This window comes from Rissa tridactyla, chromosome 1, assembly GCF_028500815.1.
Source record: "Rissa tridactyla isolate bRisTri1 chromosome 1, bRisTri1.patW.cur.20221130, whole genome shotgun sequence".
NCBI lineage: Eukaryota > Metazoa > Chordata > Aves > Charadriiformes > Laridae > Rissa > Rissa tridactyla.
In genome coordinates, this window is record NC_071466.1 from 101,187,264 (window position 1) to 101,206,103 (window position 18,840).

At 43.1% G+C, this 18,840-nt stretch overlaps 1 protein-coding gene across 2 annotated transcripts; it reads right to left on the reverse strand.

Moving 5' to 3' along the window:
- Positions 1-3,722: 3,722 nt before the first annotated feature.
- ETS2 (ETS proto-oncogene 2, transcription factor) lies at positions 3,723-18,450 on the reverse strand. Of its 2 annotated transcripts, XM_054189146.1 has the most exons (10): positions 18,168-18,450; positions 14,782-14,853; positions 11,590-11,710; positions 9,578-9,697; positions 8,931-9,131; positions 8,054-8,137; positions 6,992-7,234; positions 6,573-6,836; positions 5,802-5,920; positions 3,723-4,842 (listed from the first exon to the last, which is right to left on the reverse strand). In XM_054189146.1, exons 2-10 carry the CDS (start codon positions 14,851-14,853, stop codon positions 4,627-4,629), a joined length of 1,440 nt encoding a protein of 479 aa, XP_054045121.1. In that variant the 5' UTR covers positions 18,168-18,450; the 3' UTR covers positions 3,723-4,626. The 2 variants fall into 2 exon arrangements, with proteins under 2 accessions (XP_054045121.1, XP_054045122.1); XM_054189147.1 differs by lacking the exons at positions 9,578-9,697; positions 11,590-11,710; positions 14,782-14,853; positions 18,168-18,450 and adding an exon at positions 9,359-9,546.
- Positions 18,451-18,840: the final 390 nt, after the last annotated feature.

Sequence of the window (18,840 nt, forward strand, 5' to 3'; positions counted from 1 at the left end):
TAGTAAAAGAAAGGGCCAGGGTGTCCCCTTCAACAGGCTGAACACTGTGGGGGCTGCTGGGGGATCACATAGGGAATGGTCCAGCAGAGAGTGGTTAGGTTTACTCAATCCTCCTCCCACTGGTGGAGATACAGTACTGGGAAAAGTGAACCATCATCTGCCCCATTTCTCATGTTCGTAACTGTACCTGATGGTGGTTGGCAGCTGAGGCCTAAGGCGAGTGTAAGACTAGGGTGCAGCAGACAGATGTTTTCCAGAATAGCGCCCTGGACATCGAGTGTTTGTGGCTCACAGCTTTCCCAACCTGGAGGTGTTGTTTTACTTAGGAGCAAAGAAGGCTTTGGAGTTGAATTTTGTTATTAGAGGTGACATGCCAACCATGGGTAGGTGCCAACTGCAAGACTTTATTTTGACTGCTGTCTCATGAGGAAAGCTGGCAGCTGGAAGGGCAGGGAGGCATGTCCTGAAGAAGGTGAAGAATTTAGCCAGAATGCTTTCAACAGCTTCTTTGATGCTGGGTGGCTGAGAAAACAGACTGGTGTTTTCTGTGTGCGCTGACACAAAATATCCTTTAATAATTGTCTTCTGGATCACATTGGCTTACAGCTTGGACTGTTGCATTGATCTGATTCAGTGTAAGATACCAGGTTTTGCTTCTGGAAGACACACTAGCGTGGGTTGTGTGTATTGGGGTGCTCCATTGCTTCTGCTATCATGAAATTTCTTTTTCTACCAGGGGAGAAACCAAACAACTTCCCTTGAGTCTCCAGGCTGAAGTCAACACTGACTATGCACACAAGAGGCAACTAACCTTTCGGTTTAAATGAAGAAACAGTTCTGTGTTCAGGGAAAATAAATTGAAAATGAAACTTGTACAGATTGAGAGGACGATTAGGGCTCTGCAGCGAAGGCATAAGAAAGAAACCCGAGGAAAAAACACATTAATCATGACAGACCATACATTATTTCCTGCAAAATAAGGCATCTCCCCTCATTAGGATCACAGCTCAAAGGCAGGTCATTGAAGTTGGTAAAATGCAGCATTACCTCTTTTAGAGTGTTACCCAAAGCCCAGAAAAGCTTGTTGATTTATTTTTTTCTTTCTGCCAAGTTCTGGCTCAGCTCAGGGGGTCGCAGCTCTCGTTATGCCCTTACATCATGTTCACCATTAGTGTGAGACCAGTCTATGGGTCAGCACCCCCTGAGATGCACCTAGGCCTGCAGCAGTGGCTGACATGAAAAGAGGAAGGATGTGGGAGGCTTCTTTTCCTTCACAGGGACGATGAAAGGAAGTGTGGGTTACATGAGTGGACAGTGAGGTGGATTAAGAACTGGCTGAATGGCAGAGCTCAGAGGGTTGTGATCAGCGGCGCAGAGCCTAGTTGGAGGCCTGTTACTAGCGGCATTCCCCAAGGGTCAGTACTGGGTCCGGTCTTGTTCAATATATTCATTAATGACCTGGATGAGGGGACAGAGTGTACCCTCAGCAAGTTTGCTGATGATACAAAACTGGGAGGAGTGGCTGACACACCAGAAGGCTGTGCCACCATCCAGCGAGACCTGGGCAGGCTGGAGAGTTGGGAGGAGAAGAACCTAATGACATTCAATAAGGGCAAGTGTAGGGTGCTGCACCTGGGGAGGAATAACTCCATGTCCCAGTACAGGTTAGGGGCTGACCTGCTGGAGAGCAGTTCTGTGGAAAAAGACCTGGGACTCTTGGTGGACAACAAGTTGACCATGAAGCAGCAAAGTGCCCTTGTGGCCAAGAAGGCCAATGGTCTCCTGGGGTGCCTTAAAAAGATCGTGGCCAGCAGTTTGAGGGAGGTTATCCTCTGCCTCTACTCTGCCCTGGTGAGGCCACATCTGGAGTACTGCATCTAGTTCTGGGCTCCCCAGTTCAAGCAGGACAGAGAACTACTGGAGAGAGTCCAGCAGAGGATCTGGTGGACTATAGGATCTATAGAGGATCTATAAAGATGATCAAGGTAATGGAGCACCTCTCTTTTGAGGAAAGGCTGAGAGACCTCGATCTGGTCAGTCTGGAGAAGAGAAGGCTGAGAGGGGATCTCATCAATGCTTATAAATATCTAAAGGGCAGCTCTCAAGAGGATAGGGTCAGGCTCTTCTCAGTGGTGCCCAGTGACAGGACAAGGGGAAATGGACAGAAGCTGGAACACAGGAAGTTCCGTCTCAACATGAGGAAAAACTTCTTTACTTTGAGGGTGGCAGAGCACTGGAACAGGCTGCCCAGGCAGGTGGTGGAGTCTCCTTCTCTGTAGATACTCAAGATCCACTTGGATGCATTCCTGTCCAACCTGCTCTAGATGAACCTGCTCTCACAGGGGGGTTGGACTAGATGATCTCTGAAGGTCCCTTCCAACCCCTACAATTCTGTGAAAAGTAAGGTGGAAGGAGTGTGTCTGCAAATGTTGAGAGAAGACCAGGGCCATGCCGCAAGATGCATGCCTATCCTTTCAGCTCCACCCATTCAGAAAGGCACATTCCCCAAAAAAACCCCTCCTTTTTCTCCAATTTTTTACCATGCTGCCAAACCAGGGTGAACGAAAGCAACAATGAAAGCAATACCAAGACGTGGCCTTCTAGACAAGAAGCCACCTTTTTTTTCTTTTAATAAGAACTACATTTTCTACTTTCAAGATATGTGCTTAAGAGCAAATGTTTCCTTATTTCCTGTTTTCTGATGGGTGGAAGCATAGAGGTGACTATAAGCTAAAGATAGCTAGGACAGGAGGCTTCCTTTGTACAGGACTGGACCAGGAACAGTTTAAGCATAAATAGTCTTAACATGCTTCTGTTCTTCCATGTATTTATCCATCAGTTTACATATAGATTCACACCACAGTGGAGAACGGGTAGTTTTCTCTCTGAGGCACAGCACAAAGGCATTAATTTGAATTTATATCTAAACACAGCGTGGTTACATACACGTAGGTTGGTTGACCATGAGCCTGTGCACGGTTACGGGATTTTCCCCAGTGAGCTCCTTAACCCTGTAAGTCAGCCTGGTTTGGGGTTTTTTTGTGTTTTGTTTTTGTTTTAATCCTGCAGAGTGTTTAGAGTGGTGATAGGATGGACAAGGGCTGAATCAACAAGTAAACAAGAAAGGAATGCCTCTGAAATTTTCCAAATTAAAAAAGCACACGCACTATTTTCTTGTTCAAGAGGTTTTAATAAAGACTTATATTTTTAAACCTCTCACACTGTACAACACATTTAAATGTACATCAAGCTCAGATAAAAAATAAAGCTTTCTTACAAAGTACATTTTTCCAGTGAATTTTTTTCCTTTTTTTTTTTTTTGCAGTAAAAATAGCTGCTACATAAATCTCTCCTGATCTTTGAAAAGGAGTCACAGTTATTTCCAAAAATAGAATTCATATTTTAATCATACAGGATAAACTGCAGGAAGAAGAGACAAGTCAACTGAAAAAATAAGGCTTGTATATAAATTGTTTTTTAAAAGGACATGCATAGAGGTTGAAAAACATATGCCATTTATAAAGGAAAAAAAGGTAATTTTATCCATATTAATATTTTCATTTTCAGTTACAGAAGAAACCACAAACAGGCCCTTTATGTCCCAGAATATAACATTAGTTTCTTGTAAAAATGCCAAAATGGACAAAGAATTGCCAGCTTCAATCTTGGCAAAATACTGAGACAGCCCTCCCTCCCGCCCGCCCCGCCCCCCCCCCCCCCATTTCATATCATAGGCATACCATATGCATGCATACTGAGCACTTATGTTGTCTCTCAGGCCAATCAAATATTTGCAGAAGGTTGTATATCCTAGACAAATATAAAAAAAACCCCATTTGATAAGTTTACATTCATCCTATTTCAAAACACACATACAATTAGTTTAATTTACACTATACAGCATCTGTTAAATAGGAACATTACAAAGTTTCAAAAAGAATCACAGAATATATACAAACTGAATATTGAAATGGTATGATTTTCCTTCCCTTCTTTAAAGGGTCCTTTTTTTTTTTTGTTAATGGTTGCTACATCTGGGTTTGGACACAGAGTGTTTAGGTACCTATGCAGCACATTTCTGGCGTAGTAATAACGATAAGAAAACTTGCTTTCGAACAAGACTAATATAGATTCTCCTTACTGCTCATTTAAAATAAATTAGTTCTTTATTTTTAAATAAATGGCATGATACAAGATGTAAGCAAGGACGATGGTGCTTTAAAATGTCTGAGCAATACTTCTGCTGCATCACTGGTTTCTCATCCAACCTTTGGTTTTAAAGCCAACCCATTATTATATGGCAGTGTAAGTAGCCAGAATGCTTTATACGGCAGCACAGGCAGTCGAAATGCTTAACCCGAGAGCATTTCCATGTCTCCATGATGGAGCTAGGGTCTGTACCGACTTCCATGCCGCCCAAGTGCCTGACACGGCAACACCCAACGCCACTGATGAAATAAGGCCACTTCCTTCCAGCTCTCCCCGGTTACAAAAAAAAAAAAAAGTATCGCTTAAGGTCCTTATTTCCCAATACTGTCCGAAGAGCCAGAAGAACGGACAGCAGACGGTTCCCGGGCACAGTCCCAACCGCGTGAGCTCGGCCCCTGCAGCACCACCTCACCGGGCTCAGTCCTCCGTGTCGGGCTGCACCCCCAGCATGGCGTGCAGCTCCTCTGCCGTGTACCCCAGCAGGTTCTGCAGGTCGCAGACGAAGCGATACACGTAGCGTTTCCCTGAAGTCTTGTGGATGATGTTCTTGTCGTAGTAGTAGCGCAGGCCTCGGCTGAGCTTCTCATAGTTCATTTTGGGCTTGTTTTTCCTCCTTCCCCACCTCCGTGCCACCTGTCAGCCCAAAAAGAAAGCAAAACGCAAAGGGTTTATTCAAGTCGCATTCTTCTAGTCGGTGGCTGATAAACACAGTTATTAAACCTCTGTCTGAACATTTTATTTGCTTTGAATGTCTCAAATTCAGGTAAGAGGAGAGCTGGTGCCTGACCCCTCAGCTGAACACGCTCTGAAACAATTATCAGCAGCAGGAGAAACTGGCGGATAGCACACATCAGCGAAAAGGATATCTATTTGTAGTGAGTGGGCCAAAACGTGTTTAAGGAGATGAGTTTTATGGAAGATATAGTCTCCTCTCTCAAGGTGACACCATTTAAGCATTAATTTGCTATTGAGCAGTATGGGACAGCTCTTTAAATGGAAGTTGAATTACACGAAGTTCCTTCAGTTAATGATTTCCCCCCCCCCCTTTTTTTTTTTTTTTAAATAAAGGCTTCAGTGGACTTCATATCATGTCTCTTAACGCAGTAACTTTCCTACTGGTAAAAGTTTCAGAAAATGAATGCAAATGCATTCTCTTTATTTTTCAATGACTAAAGCTGTAAGTTCCCAAAGCATTTTAAAAGCCGCACTACCATATTTACTGTGTATCTAACAGAATGGCAATACGTGGAGCGCATTTCCCTACGCCTTCATGCAATCCCAGGCATCATTGATTCAACTACCTTCAGTAAGCTAACCTGCAGTATTACACTGTCAAGAGAAATAACTTTGTACACTACCTTTAAGTTTCAAGCTATACAACGTGTTCTCCTAACTACAAGCAAATGGTGATATCCCTGGGTGGGAGGAGAGGGGGGAACATCCCAGAGCAATCCTGACTGTACAATAAAGCATTTGCAGATGATGAGATTTCAGTAAGTGTCTGATCGTGTAAATGCTTTATATTCAAGACCAGGCCCACAGATGGCAGACCAGACCCTAAATCTTTTTGTTCATCGCAATTAGCCACATACCTCATCTGGGTCAGCAAGTTTAAACTCCCATCCATCTCCAGTCCAACTAATGAATGACTGACAGGACTTGTCAGTCAGTAACTCCAGAAGGAATTGCCATAGCTGTATAGGTCCACTGCCTGTTGAGAGAGAGGGGGCAGGCAGAAACCACAATTAATACCTCTGCAAGCTCTCACCACAACCAACGTATGTGATCATGCGCATATCACAGGACAGATCTTGCCATTACTCCATTTTACTATCAGAAAGAAACCTAGGGTTCTCCTCTATAACACAAATCTGCTCATAAACATGTTAAAATTGAAACAAGTCAGCTTTCTCATGGAAACTCAGGATTTGACACAAGCTATGTCTTTCCCTTTCATGTGTATCCCTTACCCCTCATTCCCACCTCCCATCAGCTGCATTTCAAGCTCTTGAACCTGTCCTGCAGGCCCTGGCTTAGCAAATGTTCTAGTAGAAAAAACAATTTCATCAAGAAAGTCTTAATAGGCAAGGCTATGCCTGTGGAAACTCACAAGTGTGGAACATTCTGTCCAAGTTTCCCTCTTTTTCATGTTCTGATGTACCTGCCTATTCTTCCTTTGGATGGATAGTCCTATGAGGCTTTCTTTAGTAATATTTAAAATTGGAACTCCTCATAAGTAGTGGTCTCTAAGTTGTAAGGCATACTTTACAACTACACAACTTTATCACCAGAGTACACACACATTTATAGAGAATATTGATGTTACACAAGAAGAGGAGTGACCGTTTTGCTTCACTACTTACCAGTAAAGCCAGCTAGAATTGCTGCTGGTATAACTGGTTTCCCTTGCTCTACAGGATCACTTCGTTCTTGAATATAGTCTTTGAAAGACATTGTAGGTTTGCTCAGACACAAGGACTGGCTACAGTCATCTTCAAAACTCTCATAGGATGGCACACGCTGTAAATCCACTAATGACGACTGGCTGTTCCAGGACTGTAGCATCGAATCTGAGCTTTCGTAACTTTCTGCACCGCTGTCACTAGATTCATGTTCTCTGAGCTTACCTTTATAGAGCAAAAAAATAAAAGAGAAAAGTGTTGGTTGGCTGGGGTTTTTTTCTCCCCCTTAATCTAGCTTGTATATATAAGTTACGCAAAGGAGGAAAAGACATATGAAATACAGCCTTGAACCCATGGCTATCGTGCAGATAATGACTCACCAGAATTATCTATCAGCAAGTTCAGATTGCTTCTTGGGAACTCTTGATTTACTGCACAGTAGTTCACACCAACAGCATCTGCTTGGGTTTTAGGGAACAATGAAAACTCTTGCTCCGGATTGAGGAGATTCGGTCCTGTGGAAGCCTGACAGACATCAGTCAGGAGGCTGGGTTTGGGATAGCTGAGGGCTTTAGGGTATCCAGGCATCTGCATACCATAGGAGTTCTGATCTACATTAACAGCTGAAGAAAGAAATAAAAGAATGAATTAAACTTTTTTTTTTTTCTGCAGTCCCTTAGACAAATACATGTCTAGCACCTCACTACAGTTGTGGACAAAGAAGTAATTTTCCCATGAAAACCAGACTAAGAAAGAGCGATAGATGCTACAGACCTACTGGAAAGGCTACTGAAGTCGACGAGAAGTTCCCCATCTAATGAGCTCCAAATGAGATGCTGTAATAAATCTCCCTCTATAACTTGCTGACCACAAATATGTCTATTGTTTGTTCTTCAAGGAAACTACAGGGCTACAGAAAAAGCTGGAGAAGCTTAAGTGGTTTTGAGTAAGGCCCTCATCATTAAGTGGTGTAATAAGGTTGAGCTGGAGATTGACTGTGGTAGAATGAAATACAACACCAATCAAAGAATCCGAGGGAGCCAGCACTGTGTCCCATACACTTTCAAAAAGCCCTGTTATGCTTCCACAGTCTTCAAAAAGGCCTAAACATAACTCCTGCTGCTCCCCAGCCATGCTAGTTTTTGACTCAGTTTGCTAGAGGTGGGAGTGGTCATTCTGCTCCACAGATGTAGGCTTTGGCATACCAAGAGGAAATTTGATTTTCTCAAAGCCTTTGCTCTTCAAAAGATTTCCGATATGAATTAGATGACAATTAAACAATATGAGGAAAGAAGGCTGGAGCAACTGAAGTCAAGTGTTCTCCTCAAGCACAGTAACTATTCTGGTGCCTTTTTTTTTTTGTTTTGTTTTTAAATTGGATGTGTGACATGCTTAGAATAAACCTCAGAGACATAAAAAGACAAATTTCTTAAAATACTTACTTAAAGAATTATTATTGACCCACGGAGGAACTGAGGTGAGATGAGAGTTCTCCACATATTGATCCTGTGTTTTCTCTTGGCTGTCTGGGGAGAGGATGAAAAAAAAAGAAAACTTGTTTTTATAGGATTAAAGATCTGACCCGTATGCCACAAAAATCTTTGGACTCTCTTGAGTATTTTGGGGTCACCATTCACGTAAGTTTTACTAGCGCACTACATTGCGCTCTCTCTCTTGAAAAAAACACCACCAAAAAGCCCAACCAACTTCCAGTAGACTTGAAAATTTAGTTTTAATATAAACCTTAGAAACAATAATTGCAGCATGTTTTAAGGTCGAAGTCCTTAATGTATGCAACTACCGAATGTTATACTCCAAAACCAATGGAACTCATGGTGCACTGCGTGTAGGGTTTTAGCAATACCATCAGTATTCACCTAAGACACCTTTAGGTGTCTTTGACTTCTTTGTATTCATTCACCGAATTACCTCAAACCACTACCTTAAAGGACCGAAACCAAAAGCTTGTAATAAGTGAACAAATTGTGTCCAAGTCTTTTTTTTTTTTTTTAAATAGGGTATTACAGTAGCATTATCCTAATCTCATTTATTTCAATGATTTTTCCAAATAAAACCTGACTGCAATAGGTATATAGCCTGAACACAGAATCACTTCTGCAGGTATCTGCATCTGTGCTTTGCATACAAAGAATGTATTAATAGTTCTAATAATGCTTTTATTAACCAAGTTTTAAAGCTCACTTTGACTTTTCACATGTAATAAAAGCCCTTCATAGTGAACCAAGTGTTGAAAGAGTTCCATTTCTGTTTCTCTTAGAAGAGCCTTAAAACAAAAGCTCTTTCTGGCTCTGTAACTACCTTTTATCATCTGTTCCAGGTGTTCCCACAGAATATCACCAACATAGTCAGGAGCCAGTTCCAGGAAACGCTCCTTGCCCAGGTTGCACAAGTCTTGGCCACTCATAAGAAACTGATGGAAGTTCACATTTGCCAAGCTAAACTCATTGGTAGCCCATGAAAGCCACTGGCAAACTTGCTGTTCAGTCCACAGCCAGGGATCTGCAAGACAGAAAGTATCCAGTATTTAGAGATAACTCCTGACCTTTGCCAAATAATCTTCATTAGAACGCAGTGAATGAAAAAAAAAATGTGTTAACACAAGTTACTTAGTTCCAAATGAATTCGGAATGAATTTATTCTTGAATTTAAAGAAAGATAAAACAAAAACCCCCAGTCCTCTATTTTCCTTCTGTATTCACTTGTAATCAGAGATGTCCTCAACTTACTTTGATTCTCTCTTATGCTGCCAAAGCATGAGCTCTCCATGCACCCGTTTTTAATAGCAGCAAGTCTGGTCCTTCCAAATCAAGCTGTGCCAGATTCACATAGGATCCATTCTTGTATTTCCTACTGACATCATTCTTTCTCTTTTGAAAGAGCCGCTATTCAGCGTCCTCCTTAGCATTAAAAAAAAAAAAGAGAGCATATAAATAGAAAACACTTACTATTTGGGATACCCAGCCGACACTGTTCCTTTGTGAAACCACTGAAAGTATCTTTCAAGGCCTGACTCATCACAGCCTTACTGCACGGGGTTAACAGAGGCAATTCACAGTTGTTCGACTCTGCAAGAAAGAAAAGGGGTGGAGGGGAAAAAAGATACATTAACTTTTAGGCCAGTGAAAGGAGTGACAGGTTTTTGCTGCGCTATTTGAAAAATAGGAAAGGGATGCTAGAAACTAAGTGTTTTAAAAACAGAAACAGAGTAGATCCATTTTCTGATCTACTAAGTCTTTGACTTATCAACACTAAAGTCTGTGCTACTGGTTTGATAAAACTGCACCACACTAAATTAAAGCTTCGAAGCTTTCCATGACATGGACCCTCATTTACTCTTAGCAGTAATATAAAGTGCCTTTGTTGCAGGGAAATTTTACTATTACTTTTTTTTTTTTTTAAAGGAAATGTGAGACTGCTTATTCCTATTTTGTCACCTATAGTTTGACCACAGACTTCCTTATAACTCTAGACAGTCTCCATTTAGCTTGAGAGCCAAGTAACAGATAGTAGGTTTGTGAAGAACCAGCCTCCACTATTTAACGCTGCTTTCCAATGGGCTGTACTTCAGACCTTCCCATGGATCTCCCCATCACCCAAGTACACGGTCTGATAGATTATTCTATTGTCTGAACCAAACAGGTGTGACCAGTAACAAGCTAGTACCCAGTGCCTAAATAATGTAACAAAATCCAAAGTCAGCATCATCCTATGCCAATTACTAATCTGCTTAATTAATTTTTAAATTTGCAAGTAGATTCCATTTCAAGGATAAATTTGGCTGCCACTCAGTGTTTCTTATTCTGCAGTTTTCACCAGAAGAGGACTCTTTTTACTCTGAAAGAAGAGCTTCTGAATTGAAGAAAGCCAACCACACTTCCTAGCTGTTTCAGATTAGGAAACCTTTTACTGATACCTCTTTTGTGATTGGTGTCGTTAAGGGAGGGGTAATTTGAGGACAATGTAAGCAACTCTCTAACGAATGCATCCCTGAACATTTGATAGCCTCTGAGAACTCACACACAGGTTGCATTTGAAGGAGCTCTGCTATGTTAGAGGCACATAACGGTGGCAGGGTATATAAAGGTGATGAACTTGGCAGACTTCAAGTCAGTTCATGAAGCTGCATGGCTCTTCTGGTTTTCCTGGACTATCTACAGGCTCCACTTGACCCAGCAAGCGGAGCTCATTACAAGCCCGTGCTTCACTTCTGTTTTTACCACACCCATCCTCAATATCTGCTAGGACTTGCTTTGCTGACCAGAGCTGTGACTGATTAGAATCACATTAGAACAAAGGACTGGTGGTTTTCAGAGGTTTTGAGGCTTTCTTCCCCCCCTTCCCTAAGGGGAGGTAAAGGTACCGTCAGGTAAAATATCAACATTTTGGACAAACTCCCTCTTTCGTCTGGGATTTCAGGCAAGGATTTGTAGACAACTTTTAGTAGGTACTGTCCTACATACACAAAAAACCCCCAAACATCCCCACACCTGTGTTTTTAAGGTAAGGAGTAAAACAAACCTTGGGGGGCGGGGGGGAGAAGGGGGTGAAAGGGAACAAAGATTTTGCATTCTAGGGTTTAACAGCAGAAAAGAGTTTGCAGAATACTTCCAACATCTCAACCATAATTAAAATATAAGTTTAAATACACATAATAGTTTATTCTTTTAAATTAAAAAAATTATATAAACTCTCTTAGCTCTGCTTTGATACCTACTAAGTCTTCTTCCATGGACTGTCAGTTTATTAGGGTACTGAATCCCAGTCCCCATCCCTTTTCAGGACAGGGAACGGCAACTATAAAGCTGGATCAACTATGAGCAGAGCAACTCACATGGATAAAATCCAAATATGGACTAATGGTCTGTGTACTAAAACACTTCTTTGTAGGGAAATCCATGTTGCACTTGTAAGAGTACCTTTCTTTCTGACTGGGCTAAGGAACAAAGTGAAGAGTTACCATAAGAAGTAGAATCAAATCCTGTTGGCACTTCTTGAAGCGTCTGATCTTCATTTAGTGAGAAAAAATATCCGGCAAAGAGAGAGTTTGAGCTATCAAAGGTGTCAAATGCTGGTTGGCGCTGCAAAGCAACAGAGTAAATAAAAAACAACGTGAGCATTTTGCTAGGGCACTGTCAGCTTCATGGCTAGGAAGTGGCTGGGTTAGATTTCCTAGATTTGGAGGTCATGCACAATCGCTGTCTTTAATCAGCTAACTTGTGCCTTTGAAATATAAACGCAATGATAGCATAGCTTCTTGTACAGGAATACAAAACAAGTAACATTCAGACCACAGTGCTTGGTGGGTGGCATGTTCTGCAGGTTACAGTAAAGCCAAGTAAGGATGTTCTTAGTTTTCCTGTAATTGAGGCTTTTAACAATAGGGAAAAGCACGTGTGTGTGTGTATATATATTTCCAGGTATATTTTAAAGAAATCCTTATTTCCTTAACCCTTTAAATTGACTACCTACTTGATGAGTACTTGAAGGCAGAGGCAGGATCAGTAAATTATGGAAAAACAACTGCCAGTGCAAGACCTACAGTAGATTTATGCAGCTTTTGCCTTTTTTTTTTTTTAAAGACAAGAAAAAGGAAAAGTTTAATCTGAGCCACATCACTTGAAGCTAATGCAGCCAGTTTTACAGGATTTGAGGAAAGATGTTACTCCTTCGCTGTTTTATACTTCCGAGTTACTCGATTTGCCAGCTACTGCGTTTTGCAGCCTTTCAAGTGCTCAGATGCTCAGTGAAACACTGCTAGTTTCATTATACAGAACGGAGTAAACAGGACTGACAAAAGTGTTCCTGACAGAAGCAGATTCTACTGATATATTGGCAACACTCAATAAATATTGTTATATTTTGAAAACCTAACTTCTTTCAAACTTGACTTGTGGCAATTGTGTGTGCTAGAAATACTAGTACCATTACTACATCCCCCAGCCACATTAGTCTTCAGGGGTGGGGGGGGGGAAGAGGGAATGTTAACAGAGGAGGAAATAACTTTAAAAACAACTTATGCAACCTGTCTGTTAGTCACAAGGAACCACTATCTGTAATATCTAGAGGCATGGATGGCTAGAAGTTGCCACTGAGATTTTTTTAAAAGCACCTGAGGCTAGAACATTGCTCTGGAGAGCTGCAGCATGTTCATGGCAGCTACTGCAGTTCAGGGAGCTGGAGACAAAGGCAACTTGCAAATGCTTATTTGTTTTAGGCATCCACTGCTCTGCCAGCTTACGCCAAGGTAGAGGATTTAGCTGAGGACAAGGCAAAGAGCTTTCCGGGCAGCATTCATGTGCGACGCAAAAGCAACCTGAACTATGTTTCCAGAACAGCAAATAAGTATTAATGTTTCCTCATATTCCCTAACCTTCCTTTTTATGTCACCACTATGTTTCAAGTAGCTTGGAGTCTTTTTGCAGCAGGTGCTTTCTATGTGCTGTGTGTCATCCCCCTCCTCAAATTATATTAACCATCATAAAAAAAACCTAGGAATAATCATTTTTTAGTTGTATTTTACAAGAAACTGCAATGCATCCTAGTACGTACATTATGAAAGCAGACACTCTACAGAAGAAAAAGCTGGTAAAATAAACAATATCATGGCTCTAGGGGTTAACTGGGCCAAAAATCTCTGCCAGCAGAGACAAACTGTGTACGGTTGGTTCAGGTACCCACCACAACTAGAGGAAAGAGTCAAAGCGAACCCAGGGAAAGGCTCACATCCAAACGAAACAAGTTAATAACAATTGCCAAATCTGCTAGTAAAAGATTCTTTATACATTACTAGATAAAAGCACTGACTCATCCCCGGTACCTAAAAGAAAGGGCAAGTTCTTTCAACACAATCTGGAAACTCCTGCGTTTTGTGTAAATAGCTGACCCTTATCCTGAGTCACTGGAAAAAATGCTGTGGCATGTGAATGAGTAAAATCCATACTGTGCTAGTTTCATATTTCAAAAAGGAGAAAATTAATGTTTAAGCAGGTTCTTGATTTAAGAGTAGTAAAAAGGGGGAAAAACCCCATGTAGAATAAGTTCTGCTTGCCCTGTCAGTTATGCAACATTTTATGTGGCTTTTCAACATACGCAAGAGTAATTATTACAGAACAAAATAAGAAGAAATGTGAACAGCTACCTAGAATACAGGTCTCAATTTTGACTTAATTGTATGACAACTGAAGACCGAATAACTGCCTATAAACAACCACTGTGTTAAAGAGCACACAGCTGTTAAGTTGGGGTGATCTCTTGTGGATTTTGTTGTCGTGGGCAGGAGAAAAAGCTAAGAAGGGACATAAAACATCAGAGAAGTTAGCATACCGCTGTTTCACTGCTTCTTCAAAATATGGACATTTCTCAAAGTTAATGAGAGCAGAAAAGCATCTTCCTAACCTTTATTTGGTTTACATTAAGCAATGATGTGTAGAAAAACTGATACTGGGATTAAAAAGCAACTTGCATGAATGGGGAGGAGGGAAGCCCTTAAAGATTGAGCCTCTACAGTCTGCTTCCCGTTTGTCCTGGGTTTGTAAGTTCCTTTCAAAACAAGGTAACAGGCACAGTCTATCCGAAGATAAAATATATTTAAAAACTTCCTTTGGTTTCTTACAACGTATCGGACTTCCATTTCACATAGTTGCCTGTACTAAGTGAATAACCTACTTTTTTTTTTTTTCATACAACACTCTTAAGCATTGAATCAGACCTAACCAGTCATATCAGAACAGCCCTCTGCCAGCCTCATCAAGATAAAGATATAAAGACCACCCTTACTGTCTATCCTGTAACCTTTATTTAGGCAAAAGTTCTACCAACTCCAACAAGTTTCATCTCAGTTCTAGTCTACCTCTTATTTTCAAATTCTTAGGATTTGGAGGAGGGAGGGAGGGAGCCTCCTTGGGGGAGAGGGTTGGGGGTCACAGCTTTACATCTTCCTATTTCAGTTCTGCTTTTCACATCTTCACTGAACTCAGTGGGGATACTCTAGAAGAAGATTGGAGGTTAGAAGCAATTAAAACCTGAATATCTGTGTTCACCTTGGCATGGTGATACAAACCCTGTGCTAGTATTAATAAGAACACAATAAATGCATTAGCTGGGAGATGCCCCAGTTGGGTTTAGGAGGTGACAGCTCAAGAGTACTCACCTTCAGCATTCCTCTGTACATGTTCGACACAGGAGCTACTTGATCCATGTTCCTGATCCCAAAATCACTCATCTGAAAAATGAGAGGGGTCACATGACAAACGTTGCTACCGAGGAAGCGAGGGTGTTCACGGATGTATCTGACCGCTTCAGTACAGACTACAGAACAGCTCTCCGAATGAGATACAGGGGAAGCTTTCCTTCTCATCGCTCACATCCCGGGCACAATTCCCATCTTGCTTAAGCTGCTTTCTAACTGGAAGATTTTTCACAGGCATCACTGGAGTTTAAGTTTTATGATATGAGCAAACGAGGACGATTAGCTTCCGATAACCAACATGAGGGCTGTCAGTACCTCATCAACAGCCTACAGAAGTCCTTTGTCCACCAAATATCTATTGCTTTGAGATGTTTTCCAGTTTTCACCCATTATTTTAAATATTCAATGTGGTGTTATTTTTGCTTACTATATTCCTGCTCACATGCCATGATTCACTTTGGCTTTCCGAGGAAGAAAGAGAAGGGACAGAACACTGACCATAATATACCTTCACTACTTACATTCACCCCTTTCACCCTATTATGAATAATCATTGAAGCTAATATTCAGTATTAGCAACCCACTTCCTTTGCAAGGTAAAGCATCTCCAAACCACGTTATCTTGCGTATTTTGTAAACACGGGATTAGCATATTTATAAAGCTTTAGAGGGTCTAAGTTTAAATTGAAAAAGGAACACAATTAGGCAGCAAAATACCCTTTTTAAAGGGTTGATAGTGGGACCACCACCAATATGTTCATGCTACAGAAGCCAAAGCTGTATCGTTGCCTATACTACCAGGAACAGGGTTTTATGAAGCCTGTGTAACTTGTTTTCCTATATATCACTTAAGGAAAAGAGTGATAAGATCTATATCCTTTTACTGACCTATGGGAAAGATCAAACATAAGGAATAAAGCCAGTTCTACGGACATTGTTCAGGTTTATCGTGATGCTGTAATTCAGGTGTCGGTGAACAATACCTTATCGGACTACACTACAGCAAGCTGTCTCTCAACAATTTTCCTTCTCCTTTTTCACAGCATTGGCCTAAGTTCTCTTGCTCCACAGTAACAGTCTGAAAATGTGCATTTGTGTTTAAATAGTCACATAGGACGCTATTAATATTTCCACAAAACTGTGATCACTTATCACAAGCAAGTTCTCTCATTAGCCATGGTAACACAAGGAGAAATCACAATACAAACTTAAACTCAGAAAGAAACGGCAAATGAGGAGCTTAACAGAATAAGCCCAGCCTGTTAAAATGACAGCACACTCAAAAGCCACCCATATAAGCAAAGGGGAAAATAAAAACATCCAAGAGCCAAAGACCAGGAGCCCTTTCATCCCCTTTTATAGTCAATCACTTAAAAATCAAGAGTCTTTAACCTGAAAGGCCTATTTCAACTTCACTGTTATTAGATGTATGGGGTTTATCATTGAAAAAAAAAAAAAAAGAAATTTAAAAAATAATCAACTTACACTTCATTAATGTTACCCAAAAGTGCAATCTACTGACTGGTGGTTTTCACCTCAAATAGCATGTACAAATATTTGATCTAAATTACACATCTCATTGAGCAGCAAAGAATTTTACACAGCATGAGTCTCACTCAGCAAGCATCCTAATCTTTTCATTAAGTTTGCCACAGTTTAAACAACTGTTTATCCTTGCATTTGGCTGGGCTTTTAAACAAAAGTATATGGCCATTTCTAACATCCTTTGTTTTGCCTTTGAAATCTGCTCTGGTATCTAGGGTTAACTAGCTGTAAGCCTTACCCATTGGAAAGTATTTGTGAAAACATTATACCTATTTGCAGTACACTTAGATCTGATCCCCAGGTAGGGCCACAAATCAGATTTCTGATGCTTTTCAGGTGCAACCCTGGCCTCTATACTAATCCTGTTTGGAACTATCCCCCATTGACTAAAAGGATTCTCTCCTTCCTGGTTTTTTTTGTTGTTGTTTCTTTAGAAACGTTTAGGGTCCTAAGACAAAAGGTTTATACGAAGTCTTCATTACATGGCGTTGCTCATTAACCCAAGCCACTGTTTCTAGGCTGCTCGTTTGTTCTGCGGCCTTGCCTGTGCACTACACAGCTTCTGGAAAAAACTAGACATCAGAGCTCTGGTCTAATGGCATATGAAAATCTTTAGCCTGTTTTGTAACACTTCAGTTTTCTTCTTCCAACCAGGTCCCTCACACTGTTATGAATTTCTACAGCCTTTGCTCGTCATACACCAGTTTTCTTCCCATCGGCAGTACCGGTTTCCAGCCCCGAGATCCAAAACCCTTGCAGAGGTATCGCAAGAGGAGCGGAACTGCACAGGCAAATACGGCTTTCCCCAACACAAAGGGTTAAAGCTGGCTTTCTGCCCGACTTCCAAAGCTGCTGTTTTTAAGTTCAGAAAAGACACCAGAGCAGGGCACGGTGTGACTGGGCCTCGTCCCTTCCAACTCCTCCACTAATGCTGATGACTGCTACTCGCCAGCTATAATTGGTTTAACTGGCAGGACACCTTCTTCGACACCCCCGCATAGCTGAGTGGGTGAACCAGAACAGGGTCAACAGGATCAGGCACTTATTAACTAATACTCCTGAATTCCGATCAACTTCTTTTCAGCAACAGCCAGGTGCCTGCGCGCAGCTGGGTTCACCTGAGAATCACCCACATGGAGAACTAAACCACGACGGTGTCCACAACACAGCTGCGCTGAGGTAGTTTTTTTGTTGGGTTTGGGGGTGCCTTTGGTTGTCGTTTTGCTTTGAAACGGCAAGTTTTCCAGACGAAAAGATTTCGTTCCAATAGGTTGAGGGACACCCGCCTGCCTTCGGAGCGCTGATTCCCCCCCCACACACACACACACACAAGCGCTGGGCTCCCCAGGCACCGAGGCGGGCGATAGCCGAGAAGCTGGGATGACTTTTCACACATATGACACACTCGCCCACATAAAAGTTAAGATGGGGAGATCACACAGCCCAACATTTTTGGGTTTGTTTTTTTTTAAGTCCCTTTAAAGCACTAACCGACCCCAGCCTGCCCATTAACCCTTTCCCCCCCGGGGGGCCCTCACCAAGCCATCCCCCACCATCGCCGCTCCGAACGCCTCCCACCCCCAACCCTCCCCCACCGGGGCTCATCCCCGCCGGGTCCCCCCCGACACCCGGCCGGGCACCGCCGCCCCCTCGGCCCGCGGGGGCGCTCACTCGGGGCGGGGGGGAAGCCCGGTCTCCCCGGCCGGCCGCCAACCCCCCGCCCACCCCACACCGGCGGAGAGGCTCGGTGCGTGCCGGCGACCCTCCCCCCCCCGACCCCACCGCGGCCGCCCCCGCCTCACCTGGCCCCGGAGCCCGGCGTCCCTCCCCAGCGGCGTCCAACACACACACAAAAAAAGGCGCCGCTGCCTCTCCGGGAGCCAAAATATCCTCGATGTGGCAGAGACGGCCAACAACAACAACAGCGGCGGCGGGCTGATCCCAGCGGAGAGTCCCGGAGGAGGGGGGGAAGGAGGCGGAGGACGAAGGGGGGCGGGAGGGAAGGCGGGTGCCCGGCTGTGGGTGCGTGGGCGCTGCCGACCGCTCCGTGCCCGGCCGTGCCGCTTCGCTCCGTGCTGCGCTGTGCCGTGCCGTGCCGTGCTGTGCCGCGCCGCCCGCCCTCGCAGCCGCTCTTCAGCCGGCGGGGGGAGGTGGCGGCGCCGGGACCCGCCTCCCCGCCAAGCCCGGCCCCTCCGGCCGCCGCGGACCCGGTTGTTGTCGTCGTCGTCGTCGTCGTCGTCGTCGTCGTCGCTACGGCGGCGGAGGCGGCGCTGATGGCTGCCAGGGTGCCGGCACGGTCCCTCTGTCGGCACGGCGGGGCTGCCCCACGGACACGGGGCTGCGCCACCGTCCCGGCGGCTCCTCCCTGCCTGGTGCGGCTGGGCACGGGGAGAGGAAAAGAGTCTCGGCTCTTTTCAGGGAGACAGATTTTATTTTATTTTATTTTATTTTATTTTATTTTATTTTATTTTATTT